Here is a 20,487-nt window from a genome sequence, read left to right as displayed (position 1 = left end):
AGCCCCCTATACACCCACGTCAGGTACTCGGGGGGGGGGGGGGGGGGTATCTCCCAGGCCTTTCTGTGCGGAGTTTGCATGTTCTCCCCGTGTTTGCAAGGGTTTCCCCCCAAAAGAACCCAATACGAAAAACACACAATGCTCTTCAGTTCGGTCCCTGACCAGGACTTGGACTGAACTCTTGGGCTTGGTCCCCAGGTGCCATGGACGATGGCTGCCCACTGCTCCTGGCTGCCCCTGGAGGAGGACGGCTTGGATGGGACAAATGCACTGGACAATTTCCACCGGCGACCCCTAAAGTGACGTGTGTGTGAGTGTGTTGTGTGCAGTGTTACCGCTCACGTGCGTGCACCCTGTGTGTCACTTGCCATGTGGCTGTATAAAGACCCCTGCGGTCCTGTAATTATTACCGGTATAATAATAATCATCATCATCATGCTTATTATTATTATTATTATTATTATTATTATTATAACACACACACATTAGGCCAGTTAAGTTTTATTGTTTCATTAAACTTTTGAAACCTGTTCGGTTCTCCGTCTCTGCTTCTGGGGTCCCAGGCACATTTGGCTACTCTGCACCGTAGGGTCGTAACAATTTCCTCAATTAACTGATCTAATTCCAGTTAGATAGTTAGCACCATTGATGTCCCTCCCTGCTTGGCACTCAGCATCAAGGGTTGTATTGGGGGTGTCATGTCCAGGGAGGTGTACTTCTACATCAAGCTGCCTCACTGTACAGCATCAGCAGATTCATGGACCGCAAGGTTCTCAAAGGCTGCTTGCTTACTTTTCTATTCACATTTGCAACCGCACAGTGCTGTGCAGGTGAAACCCAATCTGAAACATTTGCGCCTTCCCCCTTATTTACAGCCACACTTGGCCAGTTGTTGACAACTTTGTGCAACTGGTGTATTCGCTGTCCAGAAGACCCACCATTGTTCACCAAGCTTTTTCCATCCCCAGTCAGCAGGACTCTCTGCTTCTGGCTGACGCTGGGGTGCCTGACCCCATATGCAGCCTGCCTGATATGCAGCACGTTTAGTGTGTTGAAGCAGAGCTGCTCTTGTTGGAGGAATGGCTTCATACGGCCTCTGCTTTCGGGCAAACATGTCAAGTCTAGCCTCATCCACACTAACAGCTGTGCTCGATCTATCGTACATCAGGACCTCAAACCTCTCCAGGATCTCCAGGTCACCATCAGTCAGTACAGGAGGGTACTGACTTAGTTTGCTGAAGATGGGAGAGGCCTCAGGGCAAATGTGTGGCCCTTAGATAACATTTGTGCCAAATTGTATACTTGCATCACCATTTGAACGATTGACATAATGAACATTCGACAGAAATGGCGGCCATCTTGAAAAATGGTCGGCATCTTGAATTTTTGAGTGGCTAACGCCCTTTTCCAAAAGAGTATCTGTGCCAAATTGATGATATTAGTGATTATTATTAATGATAGGGTAATATTTGGATCAGAATCATTCAAACTTAGACCTCCAATATATATTCTATTGGTGGGATATTCTGAAATAATGATTAGGCTATAATTTCATTTGGTAATGGCTTGTGTGGACATTTGTGGTAGGCCTAAACATTCCACAGGGTGGCGCCACATGCCTCTGCTTTGACAGCAAGATCATTTTTTGGGATTTACCCTTTTTATAAAATGTGTTTGTGTGTAAATAAACCTGACTTATGTTATTCACGCAACACCTAAAAAAAATAAGCAGGCTACAATGAATTACTGTGCAAAACAGCTTTTAATACAAACGGCTCCCACAACGGCGAGTCGGTTCCCATCGTTCGTTTTAAAGAGCCGTTCAAAAGAATCGGATCGTTCGCGAACGTCATATCAAATGATATCTAACGGTTACACTCTTTTCTCTCGTCCTCTACTTGTTTTCCTCGTTGCAGTGAACGGGTAGGCTACCTATTTGCACGCATAGTTTCACACAATATCAGTTTTAATATAGATGGAACCACTCCTGTTTGAAGGCTACATGCAATCTTCAGTCTCCCAACAGGTTAAAGTTGATCTGGCAATCCTTACCTATAGGTGAGTTTTCTTTGAATGCTACAGTAGTTCGGTTCAGTTGCACTATCAGATGAAAATGATTTTTAAAATATCGAGTTCTAAACTCCTCTTGTATAGGGACCTCACATTGTCTGATCCAACCTGAAACTATAGATAGCTTCTACACTTTAAAAGCGTCCCTTGCAGCTGAAAGAATAATATCCTAGATATAGGCTACAATTGTTTTATTTGCCTTAAATGTAGGCGATATTACTACTACTGGGGATAGTTCAAACATCAGCCTAATAGCCTACTTTTTAGTGCCAGATAGTAAAATAAAAAGCAGGCTAATGGCTATTATTCTCTCAGGTGTCAGCTAATCAATAATTTGCTAGCCTATTCTGATCATGGGCCTGTGACTCGAATGTGATATACTGACACATACATTGAACATGCTGCCCCGATGATAATATAGTATCTTATTAATAACACATTTTAAGTGTAGCTAGCCTATAGCCTAGTTATTCCACTCAGAATACACAATCATGAGTTTGGGGGGCAGTCATATTTCGGCAAGCCCCTATAAAATCTCACACTGAGTCCATGGGATAACGATAATGCTATTTTCCAAGTGAGGGCTATTGATCGGTCAGCGGGCGGTTCTTCATATAGCCTACTTTTTGATCCGTAATCTAGAACATATCCTCCTTCGGAGCAGGTAAACTCAGAATAAATTACCATGACGATATAGCACAGTGACACATGGGCCCCGAATGGAAAGAAATATGTCAGTGTTTAACTAGTAATGTTGTTACTATTACGTAACATGTAAAGAAGTAAAGAACAACAAGAAATAGAAATATCATTATTGGTCTTCTTATTGCTTCCTTTAGTAAAAATGTACTGTACTGTATGCCACTACACACAAACATTTACATTAGATTCTGGCTGAACAATGAAGTGAGTAACCTCACGACAGAGAGGTGGGGCAGGGATTGCAGATTGCATAATTGGAGGATCAGCCTACCGACAAGTCAAAAGTTGGTTAATGATAAAATTATCTTTGACAAACTCATAGAATCATTTTCCAAACAGCGTTCAGACTATTGCATCTAGCTTTTCTTGTCTGTTTCAGGCAGATATACGTGGTTATATCAGGCAGATTTGAAGGATGTTTCCTACTGCTGCCTCCATCATGACCCTCTTGACCTTCCTTCTTCCTGCTGTGGATGCTGGGAAGATCCTGGTGTTCCCCCATGATGGCAGCCACTGGCTAAGCATGAGAGTCCTGATCAAGGAGCTGCACTCGAGGGGCCACAGTGTTTTCATCATCCGAGCTTCAGACAGCTGGTATATACCGGAAGACTCGCCTTACTATAGTTCAGTTACTATCGATATGGCAGGGGGCAACGACGAGGAGTTCTACCGCTCATTTGTTTCCAGACAACTGCAGATTCGGAGAGAGGGTCACTCCGCTTGGACTCATTTCCAACTGGCCATGGAGCTCAAACACAGGTTTTCAGAGATGCACAGGAAAGTGTGTGAGATGGTGATCCACATGATGGAGAATGAAGAGCTGATACAGTCTATTAGAAACGCTGAGTATGACTTGGTTCTGACGGATCCTGTCATTGGAGGAGGGGTTGTGCTTGCACATTATTTAAATGTGCCCCTTGTTTTTAATGTGAGGTGGACTATACACGGTGAAGCTCATTTTGCGATTGCTCCGTCACCACTGTCCTATGTCCCCTTCCCTCTTGCCGAGTTGACGGATAAAATGACATTTCTCCAGAGGGTCCAAAACATGCTTGTTTATGTCATGAGGCTTCATCTTTATAAGCAAACATCGGGGCATCATTATTCTGACTTGGCTCATCGCTACTTTGGTCCTGATGTAGACTACTTTTCCCTGTTTCAAGCTGCAGACCTGTGGCTGATGAGAGTAGATTTTGTGTTTGAGTTCCCTCGCCCCACCATGCCTAATGCTGTCTATATGGGAGGGTTCCAGTGTAAACCTGCCGAGCCTCTTCCCAGAGACCTGGAGGAGTTTGTTCAGAGTTCAGGGGAGCATGGGGTCATAATCATGTCTCTAGGGACCTTAGCTGCAGAGCTTCCTCATGATATAGCTGATGAGATTGCTGCTGCTTTTGCCGAACTGCCCCAGAAGGTGATTTGGAGGTACAAGGGACGCAGACCAGCTACTCTGGGCAACAACACTTTACTAGTTGACTGGATGCCACAAAACGACCTCCTAGGTCATCCAAAGTTGAAATTGTTTGTAGCTCATGGAGGGACAAATGGGATTTTTGAAGCTATATACCACGGTGTTCCTATGGTAGGCCTTCCTCTTGTGTTCGACCAACCAGACAACCTTTCAAAGATGAAAGAGAAGGGTGTTGCTACAGTTGTAAACATTGCCACGATGGATAGAGAGGTTTTTTTGCAAGCTTTAAAGGAAGTGCTGTATGAGCCGTCCTACAGTGTGAACATGCAGAGACTCTCCAGGCTGCACAGGGACCAGCCAATGAAACCCCTGGATCTGGCCATGTTCTGGATCGAGTTTGTCATGAGACACAAAGGTGCTGCTCACCTGCGCACAGAGTCCTACAGAATGCCCTGGTACTCCTACCACTCTGTAGATGTCGTGGTGTTCTTACTAGCCATTATGCTTCTTGTCCTGCTGTCTTTCATAGGTATCATCAAATATGTTTGTTGCAGGGCTTGTTCTAAAGCAAAAGTTAAAAATGCTTAAGTTCACACTGTGTTTGATGAATGTTTAATTTGATATGCTGTCATACATTCTTGCTTGGTCACGGTGCACTTCAATTGTAATTTATACTGTGTTCATAGTGTATTTCTTTAAAATACACTGCATTTCTGTATTCATGTTACATTGATTTATGTTCAGGGATTGTTTTTGTGATCAACATACTGTATCTGTTCTTGTACAATCTGTTGCGTCAGTATTCATGGACAAGTGCACTTTAAAAAGAGCTTAATCAATAATTAACTGATTAAACCATAAAAAACAGATTAAACAAGACTTCTCAAGGCAAAGCACTTTATGTCTTTCTCTGGTTACTCATCTACACCTTCTGTGGAGGTGGATTCATTAAGAATATGTAGCTCTCACTTTTCATATTTCTTTAAGCAACCTAGTTAGTCTTGGTTTATTTGAGACTGGTTTTGATTTAGATATAGGCCTACTGTAATATGACCAAGTAAGATGAGAGGAGGTCACATTAAAATGAGGATGAATAACGTTACCACTATATGACACTTCAGGTGGACAGTGCTTTCCAGAAAGAATAGTTAATAATTAGTAGTTTGCAGAAGGAACATTGAACAAACATTCTGCAAAATGAATACCCTTTCAAAGTTGACTGAGAAAACATCACTGACAAATATGAGTTCTAGACTGTACTGTACAGTATGTGCTTCAAAAATGTTTATATTATATTTCAAAATTTTTGTCACATCTCACCTGTCACACCATATGCTGTATTTATATTGCCCTCAATTGACCTGGGAACATACATGTAGTAATATACCTTAATTTCTTATTGTTCCTACATGCACAATGTAAGTGTGCTCTATGCCTTTTGTATATTTAGTTGTGTTGTTCTCTGTATTTTATATGTCCTTGTTGTGTCTTCCAATGTGAAACTTTGCTGCCGTCTTGGCCAGGTCAATATTGTAAGAGATTTATCTCAGTGCTTTTATCTGGTTAAATAAAGGTTAAATAAATAAATAAAATAACACTGTACTGTACTGTACTTGCAGGTTTTACTGATACCCTCTCTACTACTACTTCCCTGGCAACCATTGTATCATTGCAGAGAAGAGGACAGTGGGCAGAGGGGTTGAGGTTAGAGGAACAGGCAACTTTGCAATTACACTTGTAACCATCTGCAAAAGACAGAATAAGTTACACCATGAGTTACACTGTGAAAGAGTCAAGGTCCAGCCAGGAAACTGGGAGTGTCAGATAATGACATTAAATCAACATAATAATCAGTCTGTCTATCGCAGTACATGAGCTGGAGTAGTTCTGGCTAACATCCATATACTGTAAGCTAACAAACAGGCCAGTAGAGTTTAGCATTACTGCATTAGGACCCTTCTAATGAATCAGTTTGCCTACGGTTATTTAGCTGCAACCTGTCAAAAGTCAGTTTTATTTACAATATATAGCACATTTTCATACAAGTAAATGTAGAACACAATACTTCACAAAACGTATTAGTAAATTGTATTAAAAAAAAAACCTGAGCAGTATCGCACAAGCATTTTTAATGTGTTATCTTGTGAGAGTCACGTAGTGTCAAATTGTCATGTGACATAGGTCCATCTTCTGAGTGAAAGCTATTGCTTTTCTTGTAGAGTGAGTTTGACTGTCCCATGGTGACACCTTTGTGGAAGTGATAACAGTTCTGAATGTTTAAAAAAAAATATATATATACCTTTGCAACCAAAAAGTAAAACATGCATTATCAGATAAATTTGATAAACTTTCATACTGTAGAGTGCAGTTCATGAATGTTCATTAGGGGCCAGGTAGCTCTTGTATTTGCCAATATTCTTCTGAATCTTTCTAGGAAGTCTGACTTCCCATGCATGAAAAATCACCAAACTTTGTATGCCAAAGTCCTCAATTTGCAACGGTCTACTTTAAAACTTCAAAAATTCATTACAGATCAGCCATAGCCTACATGATATCACATTTCAACCTGCTTTGGGCTGGCAGGAATTATAAAGTTCATCACTCCATCACTCAAAATATAAATTGTATTGGTTCAAAATATCTTCACCATAGAATACATTATAGAAATATCACATTGAAAATGTGTGTAAACTGTATTGGCTCTTGTCATAGAATAGACTGCAATACTTTAGAAATGCATACACATTTTATATAAATTAACTTCACATAAATTTAAGTATATTAATATATACTTTAAGTTAATGTGTTTAGTTAATGTGTTCTTGAAGCAGATTCATCGGTGAACCATTTCAGCACTTGTGCCTTGTTCTCTTCCACCCACTTGATGTTAGCCTTGGTTCTCTCCAGAGCCTGGTCCACTGCCAGGGTGGCCGAGCCAAAGCCCGCAGCAAGGTTGTCCTCCTTGAACTGCTCTAACTATGTGAGAACAGAAATAAGAAAACATTACACCAGATGTCATCAGCACACAGTATTACACTTATCTCCATGAATTGAATTACTGAGGTGACTTATATGTTTATTTGTTGTTTATATATTTGTTTAATTAGACCCCCATTAGTTTAGCCTGGGTTCACACGATCAAATCCTCCAACTAAAACTTTGCTGAAGTTCTCAATGGAGTGTAACAAGTTGACCATTCTGTCTGATATCAGGCTACCATTAGTAGCAACTATTCTTCATGGGGTCCACACATAAAAATGCCAACTTCAACATACAACATAAGTTGTTGTTTTTTAAATTCATTTTTTTTAAAGGCTGGCAAAGCAGTGCAAATTCAGACCACAAAATGTCCTCAATGTACCTGTTTGAACTCAAATTCAGTGGAGAACCTTCTGGTCACACCATCAATTAGCCTTGAGAATGAAAGTCCACCACCACCATAGCTACAGTAGAGGATGAGGGAAACAATGTTGTCAAACGCACAACATCAAACATTAATCATGTAAAAGAACATAAGTCAGCAAGCACAGTACTGAATACCGTTCAGTGCTACTCACTCATTGAATATGAAGTCCCAGTTAGCTCTGACAAAGTCCCAGGCCAGAGACTGCCCAACAACATTGCCAGCGATATAACCAATTGTAAAGGTGGCGTCCTGTTTGCGGATTTTTTCTGGATCCAGGCAATACTGCAAGTACCTAAAACAGAACATGACCACATCGAAGCCATGCTAAATGTACCATCAAAAACCCACCAACGGCCTATTATTCGTTGAAGAGCGGAAGGCCTTCTCTCCCTACCTGTTCAATAGCCAGGGCACCTTGGCGCAGGACAGAGCGTACATCAGCTTGTCGGCCTCCGAGGCTATAGTGGCGTTCTTGTACATGGCCCAGCCGAAGTCCCACTCTTCAACCCCTCCCGCTGCTATGGCGCTGCAGTACACGGTAGACCTCAGGTTGGGATGGATCCTTGACAGGACCGCACAAACAAGGTGGCAGCAGTTAGGAGCGGGGTCACAACCGAGAAGAGCTTTACCACCAGGAGGAGAAGGATCTTTGAGCGCAACTCACGGGTTATGAGTGGAGTTGTCCATCCACTGTTTATACCAGCCAGTGGTCAGTGTATCACAGCCCTCCACACCGGTACTGCATGCCATAGAGATGGCGTTGACCTGGTTGTATCTGAGGAGAAAGAGGTAGAAAGGTGATAAAAGCTGAAAATCAAATCCACATGCATGACAGTCATATGTTAGATATGTTTTTGAATTATAATGAATGGTTTTAGAATCATATAACATCATTATCACAAAATGTCCACTCCATCTGTTTGCACTAACAAATAGCTTGCACTAGCAATAGCTTGTCTTACTGGTCAGTATGATTTTCAGGAATGTTGGTCCAGTTGGCAGTGATATTTTTAAAGTAGTTGAATAGAGGTGTGACTTGCTTGTTGATGTAAGCCTGGATGATGACAGGATCATAACATTGCTCACAACCAATTTATGTATTCTCTGCATTCTACATTTGCATCCCATCAATCAAACATGACATTCATGAGTTATGAGGGTATTGTTATGTTTCACATACCTGTATTGGTCCATAAACTTCAGTACGGTCGAACATGAGGAAAAAGTAGTCCAGGTTCCTACTGGCAGACTGCCAAGGCATGTACTCTCTCTCATTGATGAGGAACTTGGTTGTTCTCAAAGCTAATATTGTCTCCACCGTCTTTGCCCTGAAGAGGACAGTACAAATGAGAGCATCACTCCTCAATGATAAACCCAGTGACAGAAGGCAAGATAAGCAGACATGAACTCACCTTGCAAGGTTGAAAGCATCATCAATAATCTGAGCTCGGTTGATCACGGGGATAACCTTAACGATAAGCAATATTAAGAGGTGACTATTTTACAGTTGAAAGAACATAGTCTTCTTGAATGCCACGTCAGAGGTTGGCAGAGGTATCAATGGATATTGAGGATGTGTTACCTGGTGGTTGGAGGCCAGCTGGTTAAGGAGGTGTTCCCAGTTGTCCGAGTCATAGTTCACTCTGTAGAACCCAGACACACCGGTGTTCGCCAACACCCACTCACGTCCATTTGTTTTCATTGGTAGATGAGTATCTGTACAAATATTTACAAAAACCCAAATCGTATAGCATAATATGTCAAATCAATGAAGATACAAGCCTTTCTAAAGGAATCTTCACTGTGAAATGACATCAAAATCCCACCTGTTTTCTTAAGTAGCCAGTGCTGCTTCTGATGTTCACCAGACTTGATCCATTTTATTGGAACAAACCACTCATAACTAGGGAAACACACAAACACACACACACACATCTGATCAGCACATACTGTGTTGCTTTGTGCTGCTGCTTGGTGCTTAGCAAGCCCGTTTTTATTGGTTTATGTGAACGTTTTATCTGCTTATATTTGTGTAAGTTTCATTTGCTTATATTTTTACTACAGCCTCACTGTGGCTGTGATTAGCCCCTGGGTCAGGCTGGGACAGAAGATGGGAGTTGGTGTTTTTAAACAACAAAAAAAGACATCACAACATCCCCCCACCACTCTATAGGTTTGAATCATTCATCAGTGGACCCCTACCAACAGTTAGCAGAAGTAATAAGTTCACCTGGCTAATTGGACTGAACACATGGCTTTCCAGAACCTGCAGCATATTGACAACTAAAATCGGTTCTGGGGTCGCAATCATCTTTTCAAAGCAGATGGCCTCCGCCCAAACAGGCCTGGTGTAAAATTGTTAATGGACAGTTTTCTCTGCCCTTCATCTGCCCTACGCCCTGGTGCACCCCAACCTGGCACACTGCAGACCAAACCCTCACAGGTCAGACCACAGCCCTGGGCATCAGACGCTCTCCATGTCACCGGATCGATGCCACCTTCCCCCTACATTTTTCCAGATCCTCCTCCACCCTATCCCTCTCCTCCATCTTGAGCCTACTTATAAAATGGAGCAACTGGTAAATGCTGGCACTGAGCTCATCCCCAGTCTCGATCTCTTCTCCAATCTGTTTGAGCTAGCTCACGACCTTCGCCGCCCCGAGGCTTCAGCCTCTGCCACGACACAACATTACCCCCCCCTCTACATCCTCCCAGGCCCAGAATCAAGGTCATCCCCCAACCTCACCCCACCTTCTCAGGACTCGCTATTACACCACCACCCCCCTCCTCGTCCTCCACTGCCATTGGCACAGTATGTTCCAGCAGCAGCGCTGATATGAAGGCAGGCAAAGATAACTGAGATCCTGAGGACTGTACGTACAGTATTGTACCCAGAAATGCTCTCATTATCAGCTGGACCCAAGTGAAAAATATGCCGGCTTGCTTTCCCAAGTAAGAAGATCTAGGTCAGTGCCTGGCACCTTCTCCGTTCTTGTTGTGACTAGTAGTATAGTCAACAAAGTGAATTCCTCTCACATTGCAAACTTGTCAAATTTGATAGCTGTTCCCTGTCAACCAGTCAGCCTTGGGGCCTGTCACTAACACTAACACAATAAAACTATCCCTGCTTTCTAGTATTGGGTACAGGTTAGAGTATTGTAATGGTTTCGTTTCAGGTCTCCCTAAAAAAAGCTCTCAGGCAGCTACAGCTTATTCAAAATGCCACTGCCAAAGTTATAAAAGATAAAAAAGTGAACATATTACACAAATTCTCAAATCCCTGTATTGGCTCCCAGTGTACTGCTGCTCATCTATAAATTACTAAATCACTGTGTTAGGGCCAAATACATCACTGAAATGTTTTACAATATGAATCCTCTAGAGCTCTTAGGTAATCTGGGACCAGTTTGTTAGCCTGTCCCCAGAGTCAAAACAAAACATGGAGAAGTAGCATTTAGCTACTATCCAACAAAAAGCTGGAATACATTTCCAGAAGATTTAAGACTTGCTCCAATTCTGACTACTTTTAAATCCTCCGTATCACACACACCACCTCTAAAATCATCGGCCTCCCCACCCCCAACCTCTCCGACCTCAACAACCAAGCCATCACACCTAACGCTCACCCCATAGCACATGACCCCATGACCCCAGTCACCCCCTCCACCCAGGGTTCACTCTGTTCCCATCAGGCCGCAGATACAGAACCCTGGCCTGGAAACCCTCCACCCAGGGTTCATTCTGTTCCCATCGGCCCAGGATACAGAACCCTGGCCTGGAAACCCTCCACCCAGGGTTCATTCTGTTCCCATCGGGCCGCAGATACAGAACCCTGGCCTGGAAACCCTCCACCAAGGGTTCACTCTGCTTCCATCGGGCCAGGATACAGAACCCTGGCCTGGAAACCCTCCACCCAGGGTTCACTCTGCTCCCATCGGGCCAGGATACAGAACCCTGGCCTGGAAACCCTCCACCCAGGGTTCACTCTGCTCCCATCGGGCCAGGATACAGAACCCTGGCCTGGAAACCCTCCACCCAGGGTTCACTCTGCTCCCATCGGGCCAGGATACAGAACCCTGGCCTGGAAACCCTCCACCCAGGGTTCACTCTGCTCCCATCGGGCCAGGATACAGAGCCCTGGCCTGGAAACGGGGCCGATTCAGGAAGAGCTGTGTTCCCTCTGCCATCTCACTCCTCAACAAGACACCACGGTAATAACTCCTCAATCATCATAGGAAATGTGTAATAATGTATGCACAGGTGTGCGTATGTGTACATTTTGGCTGGTGATTATATGTAAATGTGAGACTGTAGTGTCAATGTGGGGATTGTATGATAATGGGTTTGTACTATGTGTAGCACTGTACAGACATGAAAATGAATTTCCTGTAAAGGACAATAAAAAATCTATCTATCTATCTATCTATCTATCTATCTATCTATCTATCTATCTATCTATCTATCTATCTATATATATATCTATCTATCTATCTATCTATCTATCTATCTATCTATCTACTGTATCTGTCTGTCTGTCTGTCTGTCTGTCTGTCTGTCTGTCTGTCTGTCTGTCTGTCTGTCTGTCTATCTATCTATCTATCAGTTACAATTTACTGTTAGTTTTTATAATGTAGAAAAAAATGAATCTTTGCCTGCCATAACAAAGCATTTTACTTGAATTCAGATGGTCTGTCCACTATAGAGTCAGGGTCCAGGAGAAAGTGGTTCTGGCTAATGGTTCCGTTGCTGGTGTTGATGGTGACCACAGGGAAGCCCATTTGTAGGATCCAGCGGTTCATGATGACTTCCACAGAGTGGGGTAGTTCTAGACTTGGACTGGTGCTGTTCACAGCCTGTCAACAACAACAATGGTTCAGTAGTATCCAGAACATAAATTGCAAGTAAATCTGATGAAAATCTGACGCAAAGATGATTTTACCATTTGAAGGTGCCTCCAAAGATCTGTGTAGACTGTGTTGCTGTACTGGAACTGTTTCAGGTATGTCTGTGGAGATATTGCTGCACATTATGGTGGATTTGATGTCAGTAGTGAATCTGGATCTGCAAAATATATTCTAATGCAACAACATATGAAGAGTAAACGTTTTGGGGAAAAAGTCACTATAAGAAATCATTCAAATTATTGAAATTCTAACGGAAAATGTAATCATCAATATTTATGATGTTTTTCCTCCATTCATCCAGTAATAGGAGGATACTCACTCTAAGTCCTTTGGCAAAGACAGGCTCAGATAGGAACTGTGAAAGCATCCTCAGCACTGCTGCCCCCTGCAAAAACACATGGTGACTGATTCACTTCTGTCCAATGATGAGAGCTGCTTCCTGAAAGATATGAACGGTTCCTAGTAAGGTCGTTAAACTCTACCTTGCTGTAAGTGATAGAGTCAAACAGCTCATTGATTTGCTCCGGCTTCATAATGTCCTCCTCTTTTGAGGAAAGTGGATGGGAGGAAGCCAGGGCATCCACAGCCATGACCCCGTGGACTTCATTCAGGACAGTGAGATCTTTCTGTATGCGGAACAGAGCAAAGGCATACACAAACGGTTCAAATTGATTTGATGAATCATTGGTGAATTCATTTAAAATGGGAACTCTAATAGACATATTATGTCAACAGAAAGGAAAAAAAAGACAAATATGTCTTACAATATTCCATGTGGGTTCAGCAGAGTCTGCCCCCAGGTAGGAGACATAGGTTGCAAAACCTTCATTCAGCCATAAGTCATTCCACCATTTCATGGTCACAAGGTTCCCAAACCACTGTGAACGAATGAATGATATTCATACAACTACAAATGGTAAGAAATGAAAAGGCTACCTAGAATATCATGAGCGCCCTCTAATGTGAGAAACACCATGTGAGCCTAGAGGGTCATGAGCGCCCTCTAATGTAAGACACACCATGTGAGCCAGCTCATGGGAGATGACTGTTGCCACCCACTCCTTGTCTCCATTAGAGGACATTAGAGGGTTGTATAAAAGGGCCGTCTCTCTGTAGGTGATGAGGCCCCAATTCTCCATGGCCCCAGCACTGAAGTCAGGCAGGGCAATTTGATCTACAAGGAAAAGGACAATCCAAAATTGTAATCTCTAACTCAAGCAATCTGAGCCGCAAAATATGTAGCATAGGTATTACAGTTTTACCTGATTTGGACAGAGGGTAGCTGGAGTTATAGTACTCTTCAAAGAACTCCAGAATCGGTCCTGTTTTTTCAAGAGCATAATTTCCCTGTCCTTCCTCAATGGCTTTTCTGCGTGCCCAGATTCTGATCTGGAGTGAGAAGAGAAGAAAATAGAGGAAAACAGATCATTGATGCACTACACTTTTAAGAACACTAGATAGCAGTAGAGAGCATGCTACAAAAATGTCTCACCCTGACTCCAGGATCAAAACATACAAAATAACACATCAGTTCTTCAATTCAATTGACAAAAAAATCACAACTGTGGCTTAATATGAATTATCACAGACAGTAACAATTGAGTAGAATATGTGTACCAAAACTTTTGCCTCTTCAGGTGTACTGATGAATGTGAATTCACTGACGACAAAAGCCAGTAGATAGGTGGACATAACCTCTGTGGGTTCAAAGCTGGTCTGGATGACCGACTCGCCATCCATTGTAACATTTCTAGGTTCTATACGGGACAAAGAGAAGGTTAGGGAGTATTCTGAGGGTACACAGGTGAGCAACACAGCAGGCTCAACTACCACAAACATTCTAATCAAGTCTGCACAGTGTTTTACTTCTGAATGAGCCTTTGGCAGTGATTGTCATAAACAGAGAAATGATAGCCAGATTATAGGCATGTGCAGACTGTCCAATTAGAGTACATTCCTTTGGTATAAGAGGGATAATCTAAGAAGCAAAAAAAACAGAACCCTTACCATAGTTCATGGCATTGGCCAAAGCCACAGTTCCATGGGCATGAATGATAGTCATATGGAAGATGGCTTTCATTGCAGGCTCGTCAAAGCAAGGGAAGGCTTTCCTGGCATCTGTCGGCTGCATTTGAGTGGTGGCTACAACTCTGACAAAAGAAAAGCAATCTTTTCATCACAGCTACATGTAGGGAGTTTTCCAATTGAGGTTTAGAGAAGGATGACCAGAGATTGTTATGCTATTTTTGTTGGATATGTCATATTAGCACATGCCGAGGCTATTACTGAAGTTGACCTTGAAAGATAAAGGTAATGTGCTATAGTTAAATGTTTTTTGATTGTACCAGTAAGTTGGCACATGTACCCTAAAGAATGACCAAAAATGCATTTTCTTCAGTTTTCCAAACTATTACACTCTTGGTTGACAGACACATGGATTATGATTTTGTTTCAGTCTAAAGTGATTAGATCAACACAGATATTGAACACAGAAATACAACTTAACAAAAATAGTCAAATCATGCTTACTTTTTCTCTTTGTCCTCAAAGTATTCACTCCTGTAGAATCCTCCGAGATCATCTGACAGCTCCCCCTTAAAGTCTGTGTACAGCTCATATGACTTTCCAACTGCTAGTTTACCGTTGAGCTGAACCACCAGATACTGCGTCTTCTCCTCCAGCTGAGTTCTCTTCAAGCCAGGTGCCGTAGCTCCATCCAGTCCAGTCAGCTTGGCTTGGTGTCCATCAAACAAGGTAAAGTTGAGCTTATTAGAGTGAATGAGGATCAGGTCTGTCTCCTTCACACACCTGAAGACCACAGCTGAATGTCCTGTGAAGATGTACAGGCCCTCTGTGTTCATCTGCAGTCGAGGCCACAGAGTCACATTGTAGGAGACAGGAGCTAAAGAGTCAGGCAGTCTGTAGTGGTCCCAGGGTTCCTTGGGGGCTGTCGGGGTGGTAGGGGGTGCAGCGGTCGTGGTGGGGGCTACCCCATCATCAGTTGGCTTCGCTTCATTTTTAGCCTTCTCCTGAGAATAAACAACTGACAAGGCAATGATGGTAGCAACAGCTCCAACACCAGCTACGAAGCCTACAACTCCCACAGCCTTGCTAATGTAAAATCCTTTTCCCATGGCTCAGAGGAGAGGCAGAGAAAAGTGAAAGGTGAGAGTTGGATCTGTTTCCTATTTATGTTTTCTGTGGAGAACCACATAAGTTAATAGCTGACAGAGATGACTTGAAAGTTAAAACAGCCCTCATAAAGATGAACATGATAAGAGAGCGCTGACTATATGTTGCACTTTATACTTTAGAGAAACATTTTTTCCTAATTGGTGTCTGTTGTGTCAGCGAAAAACACTTCTCATTATGTGTAGTTGTGTCCGTGTGAACCCTCTGAATGATGAATTTACCTAACTGATCCCTCAGCACAACTTCAGACTTCAACTGCACAGTTGTACATTTCATCCATGTTTTTAAGGGCTGGGCAGTCTCAGCTTATGGTCCCTCTTGTATTTCCCAATATTCTGAATCTTCCTAGAAAGTCTGACTTCCCATGCATGAAAAAACTTTGCACATAGGTCCAGTCCTATGCCCAAAGTCCTCAACTGGCATTGTGGGCCAATAGTCCTGATGGTGGCATTACAGCAACAGTCTAAAGTTCAAAACTTAAAAAAATCATAACAAATCAGCTGTACTGTACGTGCTATCACTTTGCAAACACCACCAAAACGTAAGCCCAAGTGAACAGAAACGTCCATATGCTTTGAGCTGGCAGGAATTATGAAGCCCATCTCTCTGATTATCTCAAAAACTGTCAAACCGATCAAACCCTACTCCCAAATTTTTTGGTCAATTGACACCCTAATTGCTACACTGCATCTTCAGACTGTCCTCCACAAACGATCTTCAAATATAAAAAATTGAGCCCACAGCACAGCAAAATGTTTTTCCTTAAACAGTACTGTATGCTGCTGCCTCAAATACTCACTCAATAAATCATGAAAAATAATGAAAAATAATGACAATGTCTTGTATTATTTTTGTTCATTATTTGCTGTAGCTGTGCGTTGTCCCTGGTGTTGTCCTGTGCCAACTTGTACTGTAACTCTGTAAGCTTTGTATTTTGTTCTCCACTTGTTGAGTGTATACCTTGGTTTTATTGTTTAGCCTTTGGTTTTGGTTTTTGCCCCTCGTGATGCCTTTATTTTAATAAACATTTTGTGGAAACTGCTGGAACCTCCATGTTACATGCACCCGTGACATTTACATGCAAGCCTTGTGTGTGATGTTTAAGTCAGTGTGAAACCATCTATGGCTTCTCACATGGCAGGTAGCTCAACAAGAGCTCAAGCTCAGGGGGATGCACAGTAAACATGCTAATGCATTGTCAGCCACTGTGATTTCTAAACAATATTTTTAATTTGTAGCTGTTACTCTTTTTTCGTCTTGTTTGCATCTCTTCATCTGACCAGTCTTTTGTCTGCTTACATCTCAATCAGTCCCACCTGTGTTCAATCAAATCAATCAGTGAATCCATGCTCAGTCCAGAGTCCCACCACCCATTCCCATCACAGTATGAACTGTAGCTCTACTATATGTTCATGCAGGACTCCGGTGTAAATATCTACGGTAGCTGTGACATTTATACTTTTTTTTTTTAGGTCAAACTGCCAGCTCACTTGGCTCAACAAGAACATGACCTTCCCTGTGTGTCTGGTTGTGAGTTCAAGCCCCAGGTGATGCAGAATAAACATGCTTATAATTTATTTATTTTAATAATTCCTCTTCTTCCTCCTCAAAACGCCCAGCCCCGACCCAGTGCTGCGCAGCAGCTGTAAGCTGAATCTTCTTCTTCCTAGGAAGTGTGACTTCCCATGCATGAAAAATCATCAAACTTTGCACATAGGTCCAGTCCTTTGCCAGAAGTTCTCAACTGGCATTGTGGGCAAATAGTCCTGATGGTGGCACTACAGCAACAGTCTAAAGTTTAAATGCCCCAAGTGAGTAGAAACGTCCATATGCTTCGAGCATGCAGGAATGATGAAGTCCATCATTCTGTTTTTCTCAAAAACATGTAAAACATATCAAACCCTACTCCTCCCACATTTTTTGTTCAATTGACACCCCAATTGCTACACTACATCTTCACCAATGATCTTCACAGATTTTTTAAATGTAAAAAATTTAGCCCACAGCACATCAAAATGTTTTACTGTAAACAGTACTGTATGCAGCTACCACAAATACTCAATCAATAAATCTCCAATATTCATGAAAAATAATGACAATTTTCATGACATGGTAGATGTAGAATGACATTTTTCAGAATTTTATCTCAAAAGCTGAATTTTTTACAGTATTTTGAAGTCTGTCCTCATTTTGTCCCCTCAAACTACTACTGTTCATACAGGAAAAAATACGCTACCCACAATCCTATAGTGCAAATGCAATGTCTCCACCAATCAGAGACATTGTTGTTGGCAACCCCGCCCCAATAGCGAACCCTCGGACTACAACTGGCTAAATTGGTTGCTTGGGAGGACACCTGTGCCACTGATTGGTTGATTGGTTTCCATCTGTCTTGTTAGTCTGTGTATATATAGCCTACAGTACATGTAGCTCCCCCATTCCAGTTCTTTGCCTGTTCATTATTTGCTGTAGCTTGTTCATTGTCCCTGGTGTTTCCTGTGCCATCTTGCAAGTTTGTAAGCTTTATCTTTTGTTCTCCACTTGTTGAGTGTGTACAGTACCTTGGTTTTATTGTTTAGTCTTTGGTTTATTTTACCTTGTGGTGCCTTTAACATTTTGTGGAGAGCCTATGGCACTCTTTGACTCCGAGCAACTTCCCGATCACGGCCGACTCTGATCGTCATAGAGGCAGGGGGCTAAATCGATGCCGTTCCCACTTCTGGCACTCTGGGTCAAGCTGGCCCAGAGGGGGGGAACATCTAGATTTCGCCTCCCCCTACTATCGCGCTTTCCACATGCTGTGGAAGGCAGCCCCCCCCCCCCCCGAACAGGGAACACCGCCAAAATTAATATGCTGTATTTGCTGCATGCAAAATAAATGGGTCAATTTTGACTAAAGTGATCTCGACTGAAATGTGAATGCATACTCATTGTGACGTGACATGATTTAAAAAAAATATATATATAAAAAATTGGTCCAGGCTTTTCTGCTGACTATTTGTCTCCTTCCTCCTACCTCATGCATACTTCCCCATAGTTTCATTTAGCTTAGCTATTGGCCTTCATGCACAGTTTGTCCTTACAGGAGTATCCCAGTATACAGTACTATAGTTCATTTGTATTTTTTAATTGTGTTAGTCACCCTCTAGTATTTATTGAAATGCTTAGTACAGATTCAAGCTAGATCAGGCCAACGTGTTTCTTCAATCAATCAATCAATCAAAGCTTTATTTGTATAGCGCATTTCATACCCAGAGGCAACACAATGCGCTTTACAGAGAACTACAGAGAACCAGATGGAAGCAAAAAAACAGTATCACCCGGGGGCCAGATAAGTGAGCTGTAAAAATTATTCCCTGACCCCTCTCAACAAGGCGATCGTTTGTCTACCGGCTAAGAACATTTTATAAAGCAATAAATTACATTTTCAGAGTAAGAGGCTAAAAACATCATAGGAGAGACATGGCAAACACTGGTGTATGTCTGTGTGTGCGTGAATGTGCCTCGGCCCAGAGAGAGGCAGGGGTCAGGGGTAGGAATGGGAAACGGACTAGGGTGAGGGGAGGGGGATCTGAGCCCAGGACTGGTATATGTCTGTGTGTGTGTGTGAGTGTGCCTGGGTCCAGGTAGAGGCAGGGGTCGGGGGTAGGGTGGGGGTAGGAAAAGGATACGGACCCGTGTTAGGGGAAGGGGGACTGGGCCCAGGCCTAAAGCCAGAAGTGGACTGGTCTATGTCTGTGTGTACGTGTGTGTGTGTGTGTGTTAACTAAATGCTACGACATCCACGGCAGACACAGGGGTATCTATCGGACTCAGGGTGGTCTGCTGGTGACAGTGGGGCATCCACTGGACCTGGTTAGAAGATAGGAGGGAGAGAGAGAGGCACTAGGGAGAGGGGAGGCAGAACAAGGTTAGTAGCACACAGAGCCATAAAAGCAACACAGATATTAAAACAGGCAACCTGGAGCAAGCTCCTGGAATATATTTGTCTAACGGCTAAGAACATTTATAGAGCAATAAATTACATTTTCAGAGCAAGAAAGGCTAAGAGCATCATGGGAGAGGTATGGCAAACACTGGTATGTGCGTGAGTGTGCCTGGGCCCAGATAGAGGCAGGGGTTGGGGTAGGGTGGAGGTAGGAAAAGGATACGGACCCGGGTTAGGGTGAGGGGATCCGAGCCCAGGACTGGAGTGTGTGTGTGTGTGTGTGTGTGTGAGCGTGAGTGTGAGTGTGCCTGGGTGTTCCTTGTAGCAGGTACTGTTACTGTTCATCTTGTTTGCATCTCTTCATCTGACCAGTCTTGTCTTCTCATCAGTCCCACCTGTGTTCAATCCAATCAATTCAGTCATTCGGTGAATCTATAAGCAGTCCAGAGTCCAACTCATTCTCATCACAGTATGTAGACCTGCTAAAATGTTTATCCAGATTTCCTACAGTGTTAATACTGTGACATGTATCCTTTTATTAGTTAGATCTGTCTGAAGCCAGCCATGCCCATATTCACTGCAACATCTCCAATGTAATTTCATTGACATGGTAGATGTAGTGTGACATTTTTCAGAATTATACAGTATCTCAATTCTGTCCTCTGTCGTATTTTGAATTCTGTCCTCATCCCATCCCCCTCAAACTACAGTATTGCTCTCGTATGGGGAAAAAAAAAAAACACTACCCACAATCCTATTGTGCAACAGCGTGAGCGCCACCAATCAGAGTTCACTGTTGGCAACCCCACCTAACCCCAGCCTAGGACTACATCTGGCCAAATTGATTGATTGGCCACTGATTGAGCACAGCCGCAGT

General features: G+C 42.8%; 2 protein-coding genes across 2 annotated transcripts; one reads left to right on the top strand and one right to left on the bottom strand.

The window, feature by feature from the left end:
* Nucleotides 1–3,187: 3,187 nt before the first annotated feature.
* Nucleotides 3,188–4,768, top strand: LOC311308484 (UDP-glucuronosyltransferase 2A1-like; the record flags this gene model as incomplete). Its single annotated transcript, XM_084437445.1, has 1 exon — nt 3,188–4,768. One exon carries the CDS (start codon nt 3,188–3,190, stop codon nt 4,766–4,768), a length of 1,581 nt encoding a protein of 526 aa, XP_084293571.1.
* Nucleotides 4,769–6,991: 2,223 nt separating this feature from the next.
* Nucleotides 6,992–15,624, bottom strand: LOC311308483 (aminopeptidase N-like; the record flags this gene model as incomplete). The annotated part of the gene is made up of 20 exons (XM_084437444.1): nt 6,992–7,156; nt 7,542–7,623; nt 7,738–7,878; nt 7,981–8,148; nt 8,251–8,361; nt 8,549–8,640; nt 8,767–8,914; nt 8,999–9,054; nt 9,169–9,302; nt 9,413–9,489; nt 12,261–12,439; nt 12,526–12,591; nt 12,810–12,875; nt 12,973–13,116; nt 13,255–13,368; nt 13,510–13,664; nt 13,753–13,879; nt 14,108–14,247; nt 14,498–14,640; nt 15,020–15,624. 20 exons carry the CDS (start codon nt 15,622–15,624, stop codon nt 6,992–6,994), a joined length of 2,913 nt encoding a protein of 970 aa, XP_084293570.1.
* Between the last annotated feature and the right edge of the window lie 4,863 nt (nt 15,625–20,487).

This window comes from Borostomias antarcticus, assembly GCF_949987555.1.
Source record: "Borostomias antarcticus genome assembly, chromosome: 4".
In the NCBI taxonomy this organism is placed as follows: domain Eukaryota; kingdom Metazoa; phylum Chordata; class Actinopteri; order Stomiiformes; family Stomiidae; genus Borostomias; species Borostomias antarcticus.
This window is presented reverse-complemented; position numbering and strand designations above follow the sequence as displayed.